The sequence below is a fragment of the Oryctolagus cuniculus genome, chromosome 8 (assembly GCF_051225735.1).
Source record: "Oryctolagus cuniculus isolate XC-2025 breed Fujian yellow rabbit chromosome 8, ASM5122573v1, whole genome shotgun sequence".
NCBI classification, from domain to species: domain Eukaryota; kingdom Metazoa; phylum Chordata; class Mammalia; order Lagomorpha; family Leporidae; genus Oryctolagus; species Oryctolagus cuniculus.
The window spans coordinates 48138869-48159103 of NC_142874.1; the positions used below are offsets into that span (position 1 = coordinate 48138869).

The 20235-nt window shown below is 49.0% G+C and overlaps 1 protein-coding gene across 1 annotated transcript; it reads right to left on the reverse strand.

Moving 5' to 3' along the window:
• Positions 1 to 2479: 2479 nt before the first annotated feature.
• Positions 2480 to 19714, reverse strand: REELD1 (reeler domain containing 1). Its single transcript, XM_051819913.3, is given in 7 exon segments — positions 2480 to 3243; positions 4036 to 4099; positions 4612 to 4912; positions 9401 to 9564; positions 11859 to 12081; positions 16231 to 16449; positions 19580 to 19714. Coding segments are annotated over 6 exon segments (1596 nt in total). The 5' UTR covers positions 16439 to 16449; positions 19580 to 19714; the 3' UTR covers positions 2480 to 2607.
• Between the last annotated feature and the right edge of the window lie 521 nt (positions 19715 to 20235).

Genomic DNA, 20235 nt, shown 5'->3' on the forward strand with positions numbered 1-20235 from the left:
GGGTTTGCTGCTGGTTCTTCCCGGGTTGGCCACCATCCCTTCCACCTCCGTGGAAGGGTGGTTCCCCCTGCCACATTCCCCACTTCCGCGGGGGAGCGGCACACTGCCGGCCGGCTCTCTCGGGGGCTGCACAGGTGTTCCTTCAGATAGATGTCCCCCTTAGATGTTCCTGGTGCATGTTGTCTCTCTCCTCCTTTATAGTCCTCTTCCACCAATCCCAACTCTGCTACCCACACGCCGAGTACGCTGCTCTCCTCCAATCAGGAGCAGGTCCTGCTGTTTATTGGTTGAACTGGAGGCAGCTGTGTAGAAGCTGTTTCTCCCTTCTCAGTGCCATATTGTGGGAGAGCAGATGCATAGAATAAGTCTTAATTCCAGTAACTTAGTCTAGTCCGAGTTGCTCCCCACACACCTTAGTGAAGACATATCTTAGGACAGCTGAGATGTGCAGAGAATACCTGTGGCCCGCATAGAAGAACAGCTTGCTTGTTTCTTTCCTCAGCATTTCTAGAGCACGTTAATTTGTGAATACACAAATTACCCAAGTTTCCATGTGTCTAAAGACTGAAGCCAGAGAACAGAGTGGCCTTGCACAGAATTCAGGGTTACAGAGTCTTGTGACTGATGCCTAGTGAGCTACAGAGGACTGGAAAAAGACAGTAGGGGCTGTTTCCTACACTCAATTTCTAAAAATGTTTTTAGTTTTGAATTGATATGTCATGAAAGCTTTGCCTTCCTTGGATAGTTACTGAACTTATTCCTCATTAAGTCATTGTGAAGATTAAATGTAGAAATATATGTAAATTTCTTAGCACAGTAGCTATATGAATTCAATGCTCAACAAATAAACATACATTTCAAATCTGTCATGATTTTTGTTTCTACATTAAAATGGTCCATGACTCTGTAATAGGTTTACTTCTGAAAAGATAACTAATTCCCCTACACTACACTAGCTGATTATATTTGACCCCATATAGTATTTATGGAACCAATGCTAAATCAAAGTTATCTTCATCAAGTTATGGGAGCAGATAAATGATCTTTGTATTTGATGATTTCTTGATGACATTCCCTGAGAAAGCAAGTAAAGGCTGCTCTTTCAAGTGTGCATGGGGAGGCCGGCGCCACGGCTCACTAGGCTAATCCTCCGCCTAGCGGCGCCGGCACACCGGGTTCTAGTCCCGGTCGGGGCGCCGGATTCTGTCCCGGTTGCCCCTCTTCCAGGCCAGCCCTCTGCTGTGGCCCGGGAGTGCAGTGGAGGATGGCCCAGGTGCTTGGGCCCTGCACCCCATGGGAGACCAGGAAAAGCACCTGGCTCCTGGCTCCTGCCATCGGATCTGTGCAGTGCGCCGGCCGCAGCGCGCCGGCCGCGGCGGCCATTGGAGGGTGAACCAACGGTAAAGGAAGACCTTTCTCTCTGTCTCTCTCTCTCACTGTCCACTCTGCCTGTCAAAAAAAAAAAAAAAAACAAAACAAAACAAAACAAAAAACCTCAAGTGTGCATGGGGGCCGGCGCTGTGGAGTAGCAGGTAATGCTGGCATCTCATATGGGCACAGGTTCAAGTCCCAGCTGCTCCACTTCTGATCCAGCTCTCTGCTATGGCCTGGGAAAGCAGTGGAAGATGGTCCAAGTCCTTGGGCCCCTGCACCCACGTGGGAGACCCAGAAGAAGCTCCTGGCTCCTGGCTTCAGAACAGTGCAGCTCTGGTCATTGCAGCCATCTGGGAGTAAACCAGCAGAGGGAAGACCTTGATCTCTGTCTCTTTCTGCCTCTGCCTCTCTGTAACTTGGCTTTCAAATAAATAAATAAATCTTTAAAAAAATAAAAAATAAAGTGTGCTTGGACAATAATTTTTTAACCTCACCTTTGGCAAAAGGCAATCTATCTGCAAGCTATTGGGATATCCAGGTCGTCCCATCAAGTGAAAATGGATGGGAGGTCTCAGCTCCATTGCACCTGATGAAGAGGCTGGCTTACCCACTCTGGTGTTCATGGCCATGTGCTGCACATGTGTTTTCCTAAAGAGGCGCTCAATCAAGTGCTCTAAAACTTTCCTTAGTTTTGGATCAATTTCCATGGTGGATTTTCCAGGCTGCTGAGTTTCCAAGAAGCCCACGTATGCTTGCATTCACCCAGTCAACTGAATCAGACCTCCAGCCAGCTTTGAATTCTAGTTTTGAAAAGAAAACCAAGGGAGGCAAAGTGAAGCCTCTTATTCTTTTTCTTGCGAGAGACATAAACTTCACATTACATTTTTTTTTTTCAAAAGTTAGAGGAGGTGAGGCAGAGACACCAAGGAGGGACAGAATTTGTATTTCTGTAGGTTCCTTAAGGCAACAGAGGAAGCTTAGCGGCCACAGGAGTCTAGTTAATGAGCAGGTAATACAATATTCATTGTGTTGAGTTTAACTCTTCAAACAGAACGTCTAATTGCAAAAAGAAAAAAAAGAAGCGAAATTACAGATGTTAAGACAACAAAGCTCGGGAAGCACTCCCTCTGTTGCTAGAACTGTTCTCTCGCTGCTTCCTCCACTGACTGCTGCTGTCGTGGGGGCACCGCCAGTCCCCATCCTCATCAAGGATTCTCATTAGCTCCGCGGGATCTAAGGAGGCACTGAGAGGTAGGACAGCCTTCTCGGGGGACTCCTGGTACCCACAGATGGAGCAATCTACTTGTATTCTGCTTGAACCAAAACAAAACTGTTCTCCCCAATCTTCCTGACATACACGGTCTCACCGCCATCACTCCCAGCAACAGCGTCGGTGGTAGGCTCCCGCAAGGACACTTGGGTCCGCTTGTGGCGGTACTGAGTATGCAGGTAGCAAACTCCCGCAGCCAGGGCCATGCCCAGGGTGGCTGCCAGGCAGAGAAGGATTCCCAGCTGGGGAGTTCTGAGCTGGATCCCCAAAGGGGCACTGGCTCCCTCTAGCCCAACCTTGGGTCTTAGGTTGGTCTTCCTAGGGGATTCCAGGCCAATCTCTCCCTTGTTCTCTCTGACTCTGGGCTCCTTATGCTCCAGCTGAGGCAAGAAGCTGGCAGAGAGCATGGATGCCTCTGACTGGCCCTCAAGAGCAGGTGCCCTGGAAGTGCTGGAGGTGTGGAAGAGGGAGGTTGGGTTGGTCATCGCAGCCCCTTTCCCAGTGACTGCTTCAGAGGCCCAGAGGCGCTGAGGGTGGGTGAGAGCAACACTGTACAGAAGCGGCCTTGTCACGGTCATATTAGAGGCCTCTGTCTTGTCCTAGAAAAGCAAAAGAAAAATCTGCCACTAAACTTTGCAGTTAATTTGTGTTCTTTAAAGACTCCCAGATAGCAGCTGAAAACCCAGCCTCCTGTCTGCTCTTAAAAGAGCTCACAGCAAAATGCCCATGTAGATAAATATGCACTTGTTATTGATGGGGATGGAATGACGAATGGAAATCCCATGGGGAGCATGGAGGCCAGTTACCAGAACAAACTCAGGGTCCTTTAAGAGACATCTAAACTAACATTGGTGATTGTGTCGTCTGCAAAAACTGAAAGCTTTGAATGTGTCTTTTTATGGCAAGATCCATGAGAGAGGGACCATTTAATCTTACTGTAGTTTCCAATACATTTAAGTAAGGATATTATACAATGTTTTTATTTTGTGTTCCTTCTAAGATTTCAAAGAAATAGTAAATCAGTGGGCATGTATATTTTATATTGCCCATTGATCTAACCTCTGGAACCATACATGGTGTTTTGAGGCCCACATTATGATGGAGGGGTGGAGGAGGAGAGAAGAAAGGAATTATTACCCAAGGCTAAGTGGGAAAATAAGTCACTAAAACCATCAATTTCCACAATTGCCAATAATTTCAGAGACACTGCATATAATGGAAAGGCTGGTATTGATCAGTAAAAAGACATGGTGTGTATATCATGCTCTTACCTTCTACTCTCTGACTTTGGCTACTAATCCAATTGCTCTGATCACCCAGCTTGGAACTCGCCACTTTGCTGAGGTCAAAAATGGCCAACCTCAACCTCCATTTATAACTCAGGCTCTTACCTGCTTCTCCACGTCCAAGGAAAGGCAAGTGTCCAAGGAACCAAAGCTTTGATCGTCCTCAGTCCTGATGGGAAGAATGGAAGGAATGAGAGGGGGTCACTAAAAAGCAATGTTTCCTAGCACTATTGTGCCTACTGATGAAACCATATTTCTTTGGAAAAGCTCCTGAGTTTGGAGTCAAGAGTCACAGGGCGGGGCGGGGGGGGGGGGGTAAGTGAAGATAGTAGCAAAGAATTATCAAGTGCCAGGATTTATTATTTTATAGGAAATATTTGTCTGTATACTATCATGTTATTATCATGGTATCAACATTTTAAAATATTGAAACATTTTATTTTATGTATAGCAATAACTGGGAGACCTCACCCAGTGCAGAAGAGTAGAATTTCCCTGGGTTGATTATGATACCCAGCCCTTCTGACCAGTAACCCTCTAATAATCAAGGTGTTTCACACACTTAACAATAAGTATGATTGAGATCTTTTTCTTTCTTTTTTGTCAGACTCCAAATCAGGTACCCCAGTGTTTAGCCTAGCCCCACCATCCACACTGAATGGCCCACTCCATCAACATTACCCATGGTAGGTGCTCAGGCTGGAAGCAAAATCCTCTGAGGAGAATCTCCTAAGGTCCACAAGCCTCTGCAGCCCATGGACATTCAGGGATGGTTCTAGGAGTGGGATGCTGTCCCTGCTGGGTTGCTGGCCATTGCTGCTTGCAGGAGCTGTGTGTGGAGATGGTTTGGACCGAGTCTCTGCCTTCCTGGTCACCCAACTGCTGGCAGGAACAAGATCTAGATTCTCTTTTGCAGTTCCAGTAAGGGCAGCAGCAAAGACATCTGCATGCTGCTGGGGAAGAGTGATGGGGGCACTGGGAGCTAAGCAGAGACCCAAAGACACAAAGAGAGAGTGAGACATGTTTGCTGAATGGATAGACAAAGAACTGCAACAACAGGTAAGCAGTGGAAACTCTAATGTCCCTTAAGCTTTGACTATTAAGTGTGAGGCACTCAAAAGTGTCCACACAATGACAATCTGCCCAGATGTGACTTTTCACACCTTTCAGGAGTTAAGTCCCTGACCCTTCAGTGCATTCTTAGCAGTGTCATACAAGGAATATAGAAACTACCATGATCACTCTCTGAGAGTTTGTGTGTGTGTGTGTGTTTTGTGTGTGTGTGTTTACCTCTGCCAAAAACTACCTTCAGCCACAAACAACAACAACAAAAAACGTGGAATCTCACAGATTGGAATTTTTTTTTTAAAGCCCTAGGTCTTTCTTGCCATGTTACAACGCTAAAACTTTCCTGGATGATATAAGAACTGCTACGGACAGAGATAAGGTCGCTGCCCTCCACGGCCCTCCATCATCTGATGTCTGGTCTGTGACTGGCTAACATGACAGCTCAGAGCATTAGATATGGCAGCACACAGGGCAGCTACAAGTGCAAGTGAGAGAGTCAGTGTATTGTCTGATTGGGTGCTCTATTCTGCTGATTTCTGAGTTTGGGTAAATCCTGCCAGCTGGTTAGTTTCTTCACTTGCAAACTGGAGTCCATGTGGGTGCCCACGAGGTGGAGTTTTTGAGGGGGTGAAGAGAAATCAGAGTAGAATCTTTGAAGCACAGTGCCTTGCACACACACAACATGCACTTGGGGTTTACCACAGTGATGATGTGGATAACAACGATGGTGTTGGAGAAAATTGATTGCAGAGTTTCTCTGATCAGCTAGAATTGGACTGGACTGAACCTTTATTTATTTTTTTTATTTGACAGGTAGAGTTATAGACAGCGATAGAGAGACATTGGTTCACTCCCCAAATGGCTGCTACGGCCGGTGCTGAGCCGATCCGAAGCCAGGAGCCAGGTGCTTCCTCCTGGTCTCCCATGCAGGTGCAGAGGCCCAAGCACTTGGGCCATCCTCCGCTGCCCTCCCAGGCCACAACAGAGCTGGGACTAGAACCTGGCACTCATATGGGATGCTGGCGCCACAGGCAGAGGATTAACCAAGTGAGCCATGGCGCCAGGCCCCCTGGACTGAACCTTTTTATGGAGGGGATGGGGAGTTCCATGTTGATCCAGCGCCTTTGTTGCTCAAAAACACTGATGTGAGGAACAGACAGCCTAACCCAGATACACAAATAATGGGAAACAGTTAAATTTTTATCTATTTATTTATTTATTTGAAAGAATGAGAGAGAGAGAGAGAGAGAGAGAGAGAGAGAGAGAGAGAGAATGACAAAGTTCTCATCCATTGGTTCACTCCTTAAATGCTTGCAACAGTTGGAACTGGGTCCAGCTGAGCTGGGAGCTGGAAACTTAATCAGGTCTCCCACATGGACAGTAGGAACATGTACTTAAGTCATCAGCATAGGACCAGCACTGTGGCACAGCAGGTTGAGCAGCCATCTACAGTGCCAGCATCCCAAATGGGCACCAGTTTGAGTCCCTGCTGCTCCATTTCTGACCCAGCTCCCTGCTAATGCACCTGGGAAAGTAGTAGAGGATGGTCCCAGTCCTTGGGCCCCTGCACCCATGTGGGAGATCCAAATGAAGCTCCTAATTCTTGGTTTTGGCCTGGCCCAACCCTGGCCATTTCAGCCATTGGCGGGGGAGAGGGGGTAAACCAGCAGATGGAAGATCTCCCTCTCTCTCTCTCATCTCTCTTTCCCTCTCTGTAACTCTGATTTTGAAATAAATAAATAAATCTTTATTTTAATAAAAGGATGTATCCTTCATCTATGCATTTAAAAATAGAGACATCACCCCTGCCTCTCAAGATCCACATTTGCAGAAAGCTGGAGTCAGGAGTCAGAGCTGGGTACCAAACCCGGGCACCCTGATATGAGAAATGGGCTCTTCACCACCAAACACCTGCCCCAAACTGACAGTTTTAAGTAATTCCTGCCCAAACTGCATTCGGATATCTCCTGCAGACCTACTCTGTGCTTGACTTTGTGTGTGGTGGTTACTGGGATGCAGAAGTGATGAGATTTGTAATTGTGGTCCCTTATCTCAAAAAATAGGCGGGAAGGCCCTAATATGCCCGACCATATAAATGAGACTATAAGCTTTAATATCAGAGCTAAGGAAGCAAGTATACTTGCTGCTACGATCTGAAAGTAGCTCGCACATCCATACACTGAAACCTAATCTGCAGAGCAACAGAATTAAGAAGTAGGACCTTGGGGCCGGCGCCGTGGCTCACTGGGTTAATCCTCCGCCTGCGGCGCCAGCATCCCATATGGGCGCTGGGTTCTAGTCCTGGTTGCTCCTCTTCCAGTCCAGCTCTCTGCTGTGGCCCGGGAGTGCAGTGGAGGATGGCCCAAGTGCTTGGGTCCCTGCACCCGCATGGGAGACCAGGAGGAAGCACCTGGCTCCTGGCTTCAGATCGGCGCAGCACCGGCCGTAGCGGTCATTTGAGGGGTGAACCGATGGAAGGAAGACCTTTCTCTCTGTCTCTCTCTCCCACTGTCAAATAAAAATAAATAAATAAATAAATAAATAAATAAATAAATAAATAAATAAAAAGAAGTAGGGCCTTTAGGAGGTAGTTAGGTAAGAAAGCAGCACGCTCAGAAACAGGATCCAAGTCCTGATAAAAGAGGTGTGAGGGAGTGCGCCTCCCCCACCCACCACGTGAGGACAAGGAGAAGAGAAGGCTGAGAGGGGCTGGTCCTGCCTTGACATTGAACCTGCTGTTGCCTTAACCTCAGACTCCTTAGCCTGAGAATTGTGAGCCATCCATTTCCATTGCATGTAAATTACCCAACCTAAAGGATTTTGCTCCAACAGCCCAAACCCACTGAGACATTTTCCTGCAAAGAAGCAGGAGGAAAACTTTCACAGGGGAGATATTTGAGCTGCACCTTGAAAGACACACAGATCACCATGAGCCGCAGTCCAGGGCGAGGAGATGTCCTGGGGAAAGCTTACAGACATCAAAGGAGACAGCGTCTAAGGACCCTAAGGGTCTTTTGGGGGAGATTAGTTAAAAACCACCATGTACTACTGTCCTGACTTTGAAAATTGATCATTTACATGTGCCTAACGAAGTCTTCTTATGGTTAGGAAATATGTTTCTCTTTGTTACGTGCCCTCTCCCCGGAGCACGTACACACACACTCTCCCCTTTTGGGCTCACCAGGGTTTACATGGAGGAATGGGCAGGAGAGACAGCTGGAGCTAGACAGGGAGGAAAGTGAGGAGCTGACTCTGTAAGCTGTTCACACGCAGGCATGTATGATACGACGGGGAGCGGGGAGGGAGGGATGACAAATTTCCCAGCGATCTCAGGCATTGGAGAGGTCAAAGGTCAACATGATACTGAGTTTTATTCATATCCACATTATAAAAAGCATGGTGTTGCTTGGGATTCAAACAATAAACACCTGTTGCGTGTGTGGGGTCTCTCCAGGCCACAGTCCCAGACTCCAAGGTCTTTACTCTGCTTTTCAAAGTGCCTAGGAGGAATGGCTGACTAGGATTATCGGGCAATAGGAGAAAAGAAAGGTTTTGGGCAAAGCAGAGCCGGGGTTGGTCCTAGATGTCTCTGTGCCTGGGGCTGAAGGGGTTCTGGCGGGATTCTGGACTCCGCATATTAGCAAAGGATGATGGGATTGAGTGGATTAAGAGTGGGGTCTCTGCAGGCTCGAGTGCCTTTATCAGAGCCTCTACTCTGAGCACTTAACTAGAAATAAATAACAAAAATGAGTTCCACCGCACCAGGAATTTTCAGGTAGGTCAAACACTCTCCAGCTGGTTAGGATTCCTTTTCCCTTGTTTGCTTTCCTTTTTTGAGACGTTCATGGGCCAACGGAGTAAAAGTCACGTGGTGAGCCAGGAAAAGTTCCCTTCCACTGAAACAATCTCTTATCTCTGATTCTATTCTGTGACCCAGGCTCCAAAGAGCCATCTTTGCTGTAAAAAGTGGCTGAATTTTTATTTAAAAAAGGTGTGTTGTTGTGGGGGGGAACATAGTTTCCCCATTTCTTCTTTGTGTTCCCTGTGTAGCTTCAGGGCACCAAGGAAAATAGCTGAAATACTGCTGGCTACAGGGGTAGAAGGTGTGCACTGTGTTTTGATTTTGCAACCCAGCTCCCACTGTCCACCCGGGGCCTAGCTGAACTTGCTAGGTTGAGCCATACAAAGTGTTTGCTGCAATGAACAGAGCACGGTGAGCGTTTCTCCCTCTCACTGCGGAGAGACCACAGCCCCCAGAAGCACAGCAGTCGGTCCAGGCAAAGTAATCCTTGCCTGTTTTGCACAGACAGGAAACTGGCTGTCGTAAGTTACAAGTGAATACAGATGGCTGTAAAAAGAATGCTGAGAGGGCCAGGCTGGCGAACACAGCGGCCAGCTGTACCTGCTGCGGTTCCTTCAGTCCCATCCGCTCTCTGCCAGGGGACTGGCGTCTTAGATCTGAGCTCCACGTGGTCGCCAGAATCAGCTCTGTTCTGTGTGTGCTGAGACACAATTGATGATTCAATCTTTGCCCAGTAAACAAAATAGGACTGGACTATCGATACACTGTGGCAAAAGAGAGAGCAAAATGATTCACAGATTTATTTCCTCTTAAATAATACCTGGGGCCAGACTAAGAAAGGAAAAACACACACGAAGTTAAAGGTCAAAGGTCTATGTGAATACAAGAGCAGACCTTATTTTGGTATCTTTCAAGTGACTTCATCCTTTTTTAAAATAAAAACTCAGTAGCTACAACTCATTAGAATAGAGAAGTACCCCCTGAATAAAGATAGTCACTAAAAATCACATTTTAGTCAAAAGTTGTCTTCTTGGCCTCAAATTAAAAAAAAAATTTATCTTCAATTTATTATTAGTCATTGCTGGCATACTGTTCATTGCATCATCTACTGAAGATTCCATAATTCTATCACATAGTTCTATTGTAATTGTGGATTCTATAGAAAATGAGAGCTAAATCAGCTATGTCCTCAAGAAATATTTTGGACACAAGATGCCTTTCTTAGGCAAAAAAAAATCCCTTTCACAAGCATTCTGCAATTTTTCCTCCCCCAAATTTCACAGTTAGGGACTATCAGCAAGTATCATTTTTTTTTCTCACTGTAAGCATTCAGAAAGCCGACCTAAATATGTGGTTAATTTAGCCAAGGTCCCCAGAGACTCAAGTTGCAAGAGAAACGGTGGTGCAGGTCTCAACCATGTGGCTTGTGGCCTCAGCTGCTGGTGAGATTGTGGGCAAGGATTTCAGGAGGTGAGAAAGCATAGGGTGAGCTTGGCGGGGGCTGCCAGTCAAGTGACTCGGCTTTGTTTTCTGTCCGAGGGAGACGCCCCGTGGAGCACGCAGCAACTGTGATGGCATATTCAACAACAGGAGCACAGATGCTTCAAGAAATAGAAGTGGCTACAGATTTAAGGACCTTCAAGGGCAGATGTCTTCACACAGACTGAGAACCAAAGCCACGGGCGGAAGTTGGGTTAGGGCAATAGTTAGTCTCTCACGCATCTGTGATGCCAGTGAGGAGGAGGGACACCGAAGGCTTCCGCCTTTCCTGAAATCAGACCTATAGACGCGCACAACCTCTTTGTAGGTAATGTAAGTGTTTAAAAAGAACGGCAAAGCAAATGTCACATTCTGAATAATAATGTTGCTCACTTATATAAGGAGGCTTCCAAAAGCTTACAGAGAAATCGATATTAAATTTATTTTGGTGCAAAATGTTTGAAATCCAGAGCCAGCGCTGTGGCCTAGAAGGTAAAACCTCAGCCTGCAGTGCTAACGTTCCATATGAAAGATGGTTTGAGTCCCAGCTGCTCCACTTCCGACCCAGCTCTCTGCTAATGTGCTTAGGAAAGCAGAAGATGGCCCAAGTCTTTGGGCCCCTGCACCCACAAGGGAGACCCAGAAGAAGTTCCTGGCTCCTGGCTCCTGGCTCCTGGCTTCTGCCTGGCCCAGCCCTCACTGTTGCGGCCATCTGGGGAGTGAACTAGAAGATAGAAGATCTCTCTCTCTCTCTCTCTCTCTTTCTCTCTCTCTTTCCTTCTCTCTCCATATTTCTGCTTACAAATAAATAAATAAATACATCTTTAAAAAAAAAAAAAAAGCACCCACACTTTTGCCCAGTTCCCCCAGGGAATCCCCACTCTGAGCCCAGGGACCACCACTCCCACATCAAAAATATATATATAAATATAATAAAAATGTTTGAAGTCCATGCATTTTTTTTCATCATATGCCTTTCCCAGGGACTCTCTGAGACCTTCATATGCATGGATTTCGACACTGCTTCAGCAAAATCAATGTATCTTTCGGTGCCATTTTCCACGTAGTTTTGGAAGTGTCCACATGTAGTGCTTACTGCTCCCAGCACTCTGGCTATTTCTCCCTCACAGAACCCATGAGGCAGGTGCGGTCATCATTCTGCCCATCTGCTAGACAGCCAGCCGAGGCACAGAGGGTAAGCGGCTTTCCCTGGGCCCGGGGAAGTGTCCGTTTGTCTGCCTTTGCCCCTCAGTTCTGTCCTCCTTGCCCACCATCCACTCTCTTGTCCCTTGATCAGAATTTCCTGCAGGGCTTGGCCGAGGCTCACCTGTGCCCAGGGAGGGAGGGAGGTGACAAGCTCTGGGAACTTGGATGACGGTCAAGGGCAGAGTCGCGGAGGTGGAGGTGCATTGGAGGCAAAGTTTTGGCTGCCCTCCGCCTTCCAATCTAGGCAGCCCCCGTGGTGGAGGTGTTATGAAAGGAGGTGGGGGACTGGGAATGGGAGGGAAGGGAGAGGAGGAGCTCCCCTCTGTTTGAAGCAGGGAGCTCCTTTGCTGGAGATCCTGCCTCCCCGTCTTACAGGAATCTGATGTCACCCGCAGGCTGGGCGGGGGCCTTCCACACGAACGAGAGGTTTCTCTTGGGGGACTTGTCAGAGTGGGTGACTGCGTCACCCTCTTCAAAGCAAGTCATCCGCTTGGAACGAGGAGGGATGAAGATGAACGTGCCGGCCACCTGATGATCGGATACCCTGCGAGCCTGGAGCAGGAAGCCCATGAAGTCACGGCTGCTTCTCACAGTCACTGCAATGCAAAACACGCAGCCATGGTGAACACGCTGGACTTCAGTCCCGTCCGCCGACCTTACACGGGTGTTCTCAAAACGGAAACCTCGCAGAGGGTGCTTGTTGCCATGGTGAAGTCATCACCTGGGCCTCCTGTGTCTCATCTCAGAGTGCCTGGATTTGAGTCCTGGCTCTGCTCCGGATCCCAGCTTCCTGCTGATGCGCACCCTGGGAGGCCACAAGTGGGAACCTACCACCCACATGGGAGACCCAGATGGAGTGCCTGGTTCCTGGCTTTGGCCTGTCCCAGCCCTGGTTGTTGCAGGCATTTGGGGACTGAACCAGTGGATGGAAGACCTTTGCCTCTCTGCCTTTCAAATAAAATGAAAATAATAAATAATAAATTCACTCATTTTCATTCATTGAAAAAAAAAGTAAAAATTGGGGCTGATGTTGAGGTGTAGTGGGTAAGGCCACTGCCTAGGATCCAGCATCCCGTATGGGTGCTAGTTTGTGTCTTGGCTGCTCCACTTCCAATCCAGCTCCCTGTTAATGGCCTGAGAAAAGCAACAGAAGATGGCCCCTGATACCCACGGGGGAGACTTGGGTGAAGCTCCTGGCTTCTGGCTTCGGCCCAGTGCTGGCTGTTGTAGCCGTCTGGGAATTGAACCAGCAGATTGAAGACTGATCGATCGATCGATCTTTCTTCTTTCTCTCTCTCTCTCTCTCTCTATAACTCTGACTTTAAAATAAAAATAAATAGGCCGGCGCCGTGGCTCAATAGGCTAATCCTCCACCTTGCGGCGCCGGCACACCGGGTTCTAGTCCCGGCTGGGGCGCCGGATTCTGTCCCGGTTGCCCCTCTTCCAGGCCAGCTCTCTGCTATGGCCAGGGAGTGCAGTGGAGGATGGCCCAGGTGCTTGGGCCCTGCACCCCATGGGAGACCAGGAAAAGCACCTGGATCCTGGCTCCTGCCATCGGATCAGCGCGGTGCGCCGGCTGCAGCGGCGGCCATTGGAGGGTGAACCAACGGCAAAGGAAGACCTTTCTCTCTGTCTCTCTCTCACTGTCCACTCTGCCTGTCAAAAAAATAAAATAAAATAAAATAAAATAAAAAATAAAAATAAATAAATATATTTTTAAAAATTTACAATAAGGGACTGTCTTATGGTACAGTGTGCTAAGCTGTTATTTGGAACACCTGCATCTGATTTCACAGTGTTGTTTTGAGTCCTTCCTACTCCACTTGCAATCTAGTTTCCTGTTTGTGTGCCTGGGAAGGCACCAAATGATGACCCAAGTATTGGGTCCCTGCCACCTACATGGGAGGCCTAGATAGAGTTCCTGGCTCCAAGGTTTAGCCTCGCCCAATCCTGGCCATTGCAAGCATCTGGGGAGTGAACTAGCAGATGAAAGGGTGACCCCCCCTTCCCAAAAAATGAAAGACACAAACAGAAAATAAAGCAAGTTCAATCATACTATTAATTTTTCAAATTTCGCCAATATTTTTTAAATTATTTATTTGAGAGAGAGAGAGAAAGAGAGAGAAAGAGGTACAGAGAGCTCCTGTCAATTGGTTCACTCCCCAGATGCCTGCAATGTCTGGGACGAGGCCAGGCCTAAGTCAAGAATGCAGTTGGGGTCTCCCATGTGTACGGCAGGAACCCAATTACTAGTCATCATCACCGCCTCCCAGGATCTACAATGAAGATGGGAAGCTGGAAGCAGCCGCCAGACCCAGGATTTGAACTCAGCAACTCTGATATGGGATGTGGGTGTCTAATCAGCAAGGTCCAATGCCCACCTCTAGAATTCTTTTTTTTTTTTTTTTTTTTGGACAGGCAGAGTTAGGCAGTGAGAGAGAGCAAGTGGCTAAAATCAGAGCTACACTTTTACAGTCCTGCAAAACGCACCTTTGTGTCTGATCATTTGATTTGCCAGGCATTGGAGCTTCTATTGAAAAAGCATTCGGGGCTGGCGCCATGGCTCACTTGGCTAATCCGCTGCCTGTGGCACCGGCACCCGGGGGTTCTAGTCCCGGTTGAGGCACAGGATTCTGTCCCGGTTGCCCCTCTTCCAGGCCAGCTCTCTGCTGTGGCCCGGGAGTGCAGTGGAGGATGACCCAGGTGCTTGGGCCCTGCACCCCATGGGAGACCAGGAGAAGTACCTGGCTCCTGGCTTCAGATCGGTGCAGTGCACTGGCCTCATAGGCCATTTGGGGGGTGAACCAACAGAAGAAAGACATTCAGACAAATATCTAGAATGATTAAACGCTGGGCACTGAATGCACACCCGAGACTAGAACAGGTTACCTGCACCTTCAAGGGGCTCACAGGTCCCTGCGAGAATACAGCACAGTCACAGCATGCTAAAGACATGACCAGCTCTCGGAACCCAGGCGGCTCTGTCACCATCTCCTATGCCATTGAACCCGTAAACTGCCAGCACGCATTTTTTTAAGAATTATTTATTTATTTGAAAGTCAGAGTTACACATAGAGAGAAAGAGAGGGGTGGGAGGGAGAGAGGGAGAGAGAGACAGAGAGAGGGAGAGAGAGAGAGCGCTGTTCCATCCACTGGTTCACTCCCCAAGCCGAAGCTACCACAGGGGGCGCCTGCAGCCTTCCTGGCCACCCTCCCCAGAGGACATGGGGAGACCCTGCAGCTAAAAGCACCCCACCCCTCCATGCTCCTGGGGGTTCACTCAGAGGTGATGGTCGCCCACGGGCCTCAGAGGGTCCCCACAGGAGCAGAGCTCAGATGCCCCCAGCAGTGTTCCACTGGGTCCCACACCTTATAGACATCTCCTCCTTCCCCAGGTGCCTGCCCCCCCGCCATGCTTCCTGCCGTCATTTGCCACACAAACTGCCTGGACACAAATTCTCTCAGCTTCTATCAGCGCCCAAACTGAAGCAGCAGCCAATGGGCTTCTCTCTTTTTTTTTTTTTTTTTTTTTTAATTTGCAGGTTGTCTTTCAATGTTTAGTTATTTGAAAGGCAGAGCAACAGAAAGAGAAAGAGGGAGAGACAGAAGCAGATCTTCCAACCCCTGGTTTCACTCTCCAAATGGTCACAACAGCTGGGGTTGGGCCAGGCTGAAGCCAGGAGCCAGGAGCTTCTTCTGAGTCTCCCACGTGGGTGCAGGGGCCCAAGCATGTGGGCCACCCTCTTCTGCTTTCCCAAGCCATAGCAGGGAGCTGGATTGGAAGTGGAGCAGCTGGGATTTGAACCAGCACTCTGATAGGGAATGCCTATGATGCAACTAGCAGGTGAACTCACTGTGCCACAACACTGGCTCCAAGCAATTCTCTTTTAAAATCTCTAAAGAACAAGCCGGCGCCGCGGCTCACTAGGCTAGTCCTCTGCCTTGCGGCGCCAGCACACTGGGTTCTAGTCCCGGTCGGGGCGCCAGATTCTGTCCCGGTTGCCCCTCTTCCAGGCCAGCTCTCTGCTGTGGCCAGGGAGTGCAGTGGAGGATGGCCCAAGTGCTTGGGCCCTGCACCCCATGGGAGACCAGGATAAGTACCTGGCTCCTGCCATCGGATCAGCGCAGTGCGCCGGCTGCAGCGCACCGGCCGTGGCGGCCATTGGAGGGTGAACCAACGGCAAAGGAAGACTTTTCTCTCTGTCTCTCTCTCACTATCCACTCTGCCTGTCAAAAAAAAAAAAACTCTAAATAACTTCAGTTTTATTTTACATAAACATTTTTATTGTGTATATTTAATGTTTACAAATTCTACTTGGATATACATCATATAATCATGATACAATGATTACTATAATCAAATCAATTCATATATCCACCATCTAACCAAAGCGTCTATCAATAGACAACATTATTTAGTTCTAAACAATGAGGAAAAAAAAGTGTATTTCTCATATATACACACCCTACATAAAGATTATTCTAGGTAACTATGTATGCATGATAATATATATTTTTTCTTATGATAATAACATTTTTATAACAATGTCACCTGTGCTCTCTTCTCTTAGAAAAATTACTCTGGAAAAAGAGGTTGGCTATCCCGTGCTTTTCATGACACAAATATTTCAGGCTTGTTTTTTCCAACTTCAGGCCAGGACACCCCTGCCTGAGGCAAACACGCCCTGTAAGATTGCATGGGGATTCCTGGTTCCTCGGTCTCCCAAAGCCTCTCCCGCACATACCTGGAACCTCGTCCCCTGGAGAGTAGGAGGACCTGCCAGCGTGGATGGTGACGTGCGGGCTCCCGGAGCGCTGAGGCGGGGCTCCGATGTGTTGGGGATGCATGTCCTCACAGGCCCCCGTGCTGGCGCCATGGGAGAAGGCGGATGAGCTGGAAGCCAGGCAGAGGGTGGTACAAGCCCAGCCTGCGAGGGCGGCCAGGACCCTCATCCTGTGCCTTCCTGCGTGGTGACAAACAACAGTCTCAATCCAGGTGTTTTTCAAGAACAGATATGGGGCCAGTGTTGTGGTACAGCAGGTTAAGCTACCTCCTATGACACTGGCATCCCAGGGCCCACTCCACTTCCAATCCAACTCCCTGCAAATGTGCCTGGGAAAGCAGCAGAAGATGGCCCAAGTGCTTAGGTCTTGCAACCCATGTGGAAGACCTGGGTAGAAATCCAGCCTCCTGGCTTCAGCCTGGCACAGCCCCAACAGGACCAACACAATCATTTGGGAAGTAAACCAGCAGATGGAAGACCTCTCTCTCTCTCTCTCTCTCCTCTGCCTCCTCTCTGTCTTCCTTCCTTCCTTCCTTCCTTCCTTCCTTCCTTCCTTCCTAGATTTATTTGAAAGGCAGAGTGACAGGCAGGCAGAGGCAGAGGCAGAGAGAGGTCTTCCATCTGCTGGTTCATTCTCCAGATGGCCACAACAGACGGAGCTGCACCGAGCCAGGAGCTTCTTCTGGGTCTCCCACATACGTGCAGGGGCCCAAGCACTTGGGCCATCTTCTCCTGCTTTCCCAGGCCATAGTCGAGAGCTGGATCGGAAGTGGTGCAGCCAGGACTTGAACCAGCACCCATATGGGATGTCGGCACTACAGGCAGCGGCCTTACTCGCTACACCACAGCACTGGCCCCCACTCCACCTTTCTAATAAATATTTTTTAAAAGAAAAGAAATGAAGTCTTTTTGATGGGATTGGCCCAAATCCCACCCAATCTGCCTTTGTGGCCGCGATTCTCTTAGTGCTCTCTTCAGATCGGAAGTGCCCAAAGTCAGGACCAAAAAGACATAACCACTTATGGAGTGTTTCCTTTGTAAACACTTTGTTCATTTCTAGCTATTGACTTGTATTGTGTTTGACATGCAGAGAAGCAGAGAGAGACTGTCTGTTGTTCAGATGGCTACAACAGCCAGGGCTGGGCCAGGCCAGAGCCAGGAGCTGGGAACTCAATCCAGGCCTCCCACAGGAGTGGCAAAGACCCAGCTCCTTGAGCCACCCATCACTGCTGCTTTCCAAGATGTGCATTAGCAGGAGAAGTTGCAGTGGAAAGTGGAGCTGGGACTCCACCCAGACACCCTGAAATGGAAGGAGGGAGTCCCCAACAGCATGTTAACTATTGCTACAAATGCTCATCCCTAAATGGTTTGGTTTTTTTAACTTCCTTTATAGCTTTCTCATAATGTAAGACCAAATAACTTTCATTTAATGATTAAGACAAAGAAGGAAGACATGAAGATGTTGGTATCTTTTTTTATTTTTATTTTTGACAGGCAGAGTGGACAGTGAGAGAGAGAGACAGAGAGAAAGGTCTTCCTTTGCCGTTGGTTCACCCTCCAATGGCCACTGCGGCCGGCACGCTGCGGCCAGTGCACCACGCTGATCCGAAGGCAGGAGCCAGGTGCTTCTCCTGGTCTCCCATGCGGGTGCAGGGCCCAAGCACTTGGGCCATCCTCCACTGCACTCCCTGGCCACAGCAGAGAGCTGGCCTGGAAGAGGGGCAACTGGGACAGAATCTGGCGCCCTGACTGGGACTAGAACCCAGTGTGCCGGCGCCGCTAGGTGGAGGATTAGCCTAGTGAGCTGTGGCGCCAGCCAATGTTGGTATCTTAAAGTGAGCTCTTCCCAAATTGTCTGATTTGCAGGGGCAGTGAGAGCTCCGGCATGTTACTGCCGAAGCACACCCCCAGTGCTCCAAGGTGGCCAGGCGGCATGGCGGCGTAGCGAGGCTTGGATTAGCGCCTTATTCCACAACTGCAACTTATCTAGAGGCAGGGAGGTTGGCAACCCTCCGCTACCTTCCTGTCCTCCTCCTGCTGTTTTGAGTTATTTCACTACTTTTAGCAGAGGATGTGCAAGGATAGTTACACCCCCACTAATTCTCTTCACGCTTTGTTAAAGTGTTTTTTTTTTTTTTTAATGGCTCAGGGAGAGAATTCAATGATAGGATTAAACGGCATTGACGGAGTAAATTTCATTTTTGTTTACTACCTCAAAACTCCATCAACAGAAGTAGTAAAAAGCCAACAATGCAGAAGTCGAAAGACAAAAGTAAAAAGAGAGAAGGCAAATAAGGTGGGCAAAGGAATCTCTGGATAAATATTCGGCGTGATCACATGCATTTTAAAATAGTCCCATGTTTTCATTCTCCTATTTCCCTGTGATGAGGCATCTTCAAAGTTTGCCTAATAAGTTGATTTTAAAAGGTCAAAATAAAATCTTCAACGCAGTGGAATGAGACCTAAAAACCGCCACGTAGGGAAACAATCCGTACACCCACACAGTCCCGAGTCCCCTGCTGCCTTCCTCCTCCTCACACGTCACCGCCACCACCCTGTACCCTGGGGCACGGCAAGCCTGGACTCTGATCTGTAACCCGCACCTCTTAGGGGGTTGTGACAATGGCTTCCCTTTCTTTTTCTTTTTTATTTATTTGACAGGTAGAGTTACAGACAGTGAGAGAGAGAGAAACAGAGAGAAAGGTCTTCCTTCCGTTGGTTCACTCCCCAAATGGCCGCTATGGCCGGCGCTGCCCCTATCCAATGCCAGGAGCCAGGTACTTCCTCCTGGTCTCCCATGCGGGTGCAGGGCCCAGGCACTTGGGCCATCCTCCACTGCCTTCCCAGGCCACAGTAGAGAGCTGGACTGGAAGAGGAGCAGCCGGAACTAGAACCCGGCGCCCATATGGGATGCCGGCGCCGCAGGCCGAGGATTAACCAAGTGAGCCTTCCCTTTCTAAGTCTGTTTTCCACGAGGCACCAAACATTGAAAACTGCTGCACCACAGCTTCCCGGGCACCTGATGAGAGAATGTGACATCATACTCTCAGTGGAAAAACCTGGGAGCCCGGGCACTTGCTTTCAGAAGGGGCACCTGGAAAGCGCCCCAGGAACAGAAGCTGATGTTTTTCTCCAAAGGCAGACCAGACACAGAAGCATACGGAGGAAAGCGAGGGAGCGTCTCGTCTGCCAGGCCACCAGCCCCACCCTCCCCGCCGTAGATCTTAGAGCACTGACTGGTACCCTCAAGTCGCCAGTGGGCTCTGCTCTCCCCCCAGCAGCTGGTCGGTCTGCTACAGCAATCACTCACCGGGGAGCTCTCTTCCTGCAGGCTGGACGGAACGGCCGCCCCGCTCAGATGTCCCAAGATGCGTACTTGAAGACGAAGTCTCTTCTTCTGCCCGCAGGTTCCCCTCTCATGGAGAGAATAACAGCTGTGCCCACTAATCCTCGGCATCCATGGGAACCGTGCCTCCGTCTCCAATCGTATTAGTTTTCTCTAAGATCACTTGTGCACACTCACACAGCAGCTTCCAGCCACGCCATTGTTGGAGCCGCCGTGAATAGCTACACAGAACTGGAACTGATTTTGCACACGACTGGCCCTGGTCTCCAAAACAGAAGCCAAGGCCTCCATTTCAACCTCCTGCTGAGGAGTGGGCCTTTGCCTAGAGCACGTCTTAGCTCACTCTGCTTCCGGGATCCACAAGGGCTGAAGGAGTGATCCCTGGTGATGTGGGGTTGACATCAGGGTCCAGGAGCAACGTTTGGTACCAAAAATGTCCTGCCTAACATACTCCCTCCCATCTCCGTTGTACTGATTCTGGCTCCCCCAAATTTGCAAGCTTCTAAGAATCAGCTGAGACACCTGATAACAGTACAGAGTTGTTCAACCAGTGGTTCTCAGCGTGGGTCCCCAGAGCACAGCCACTGGACACTTGCAACAGCCACAATGAAGACAAAGAT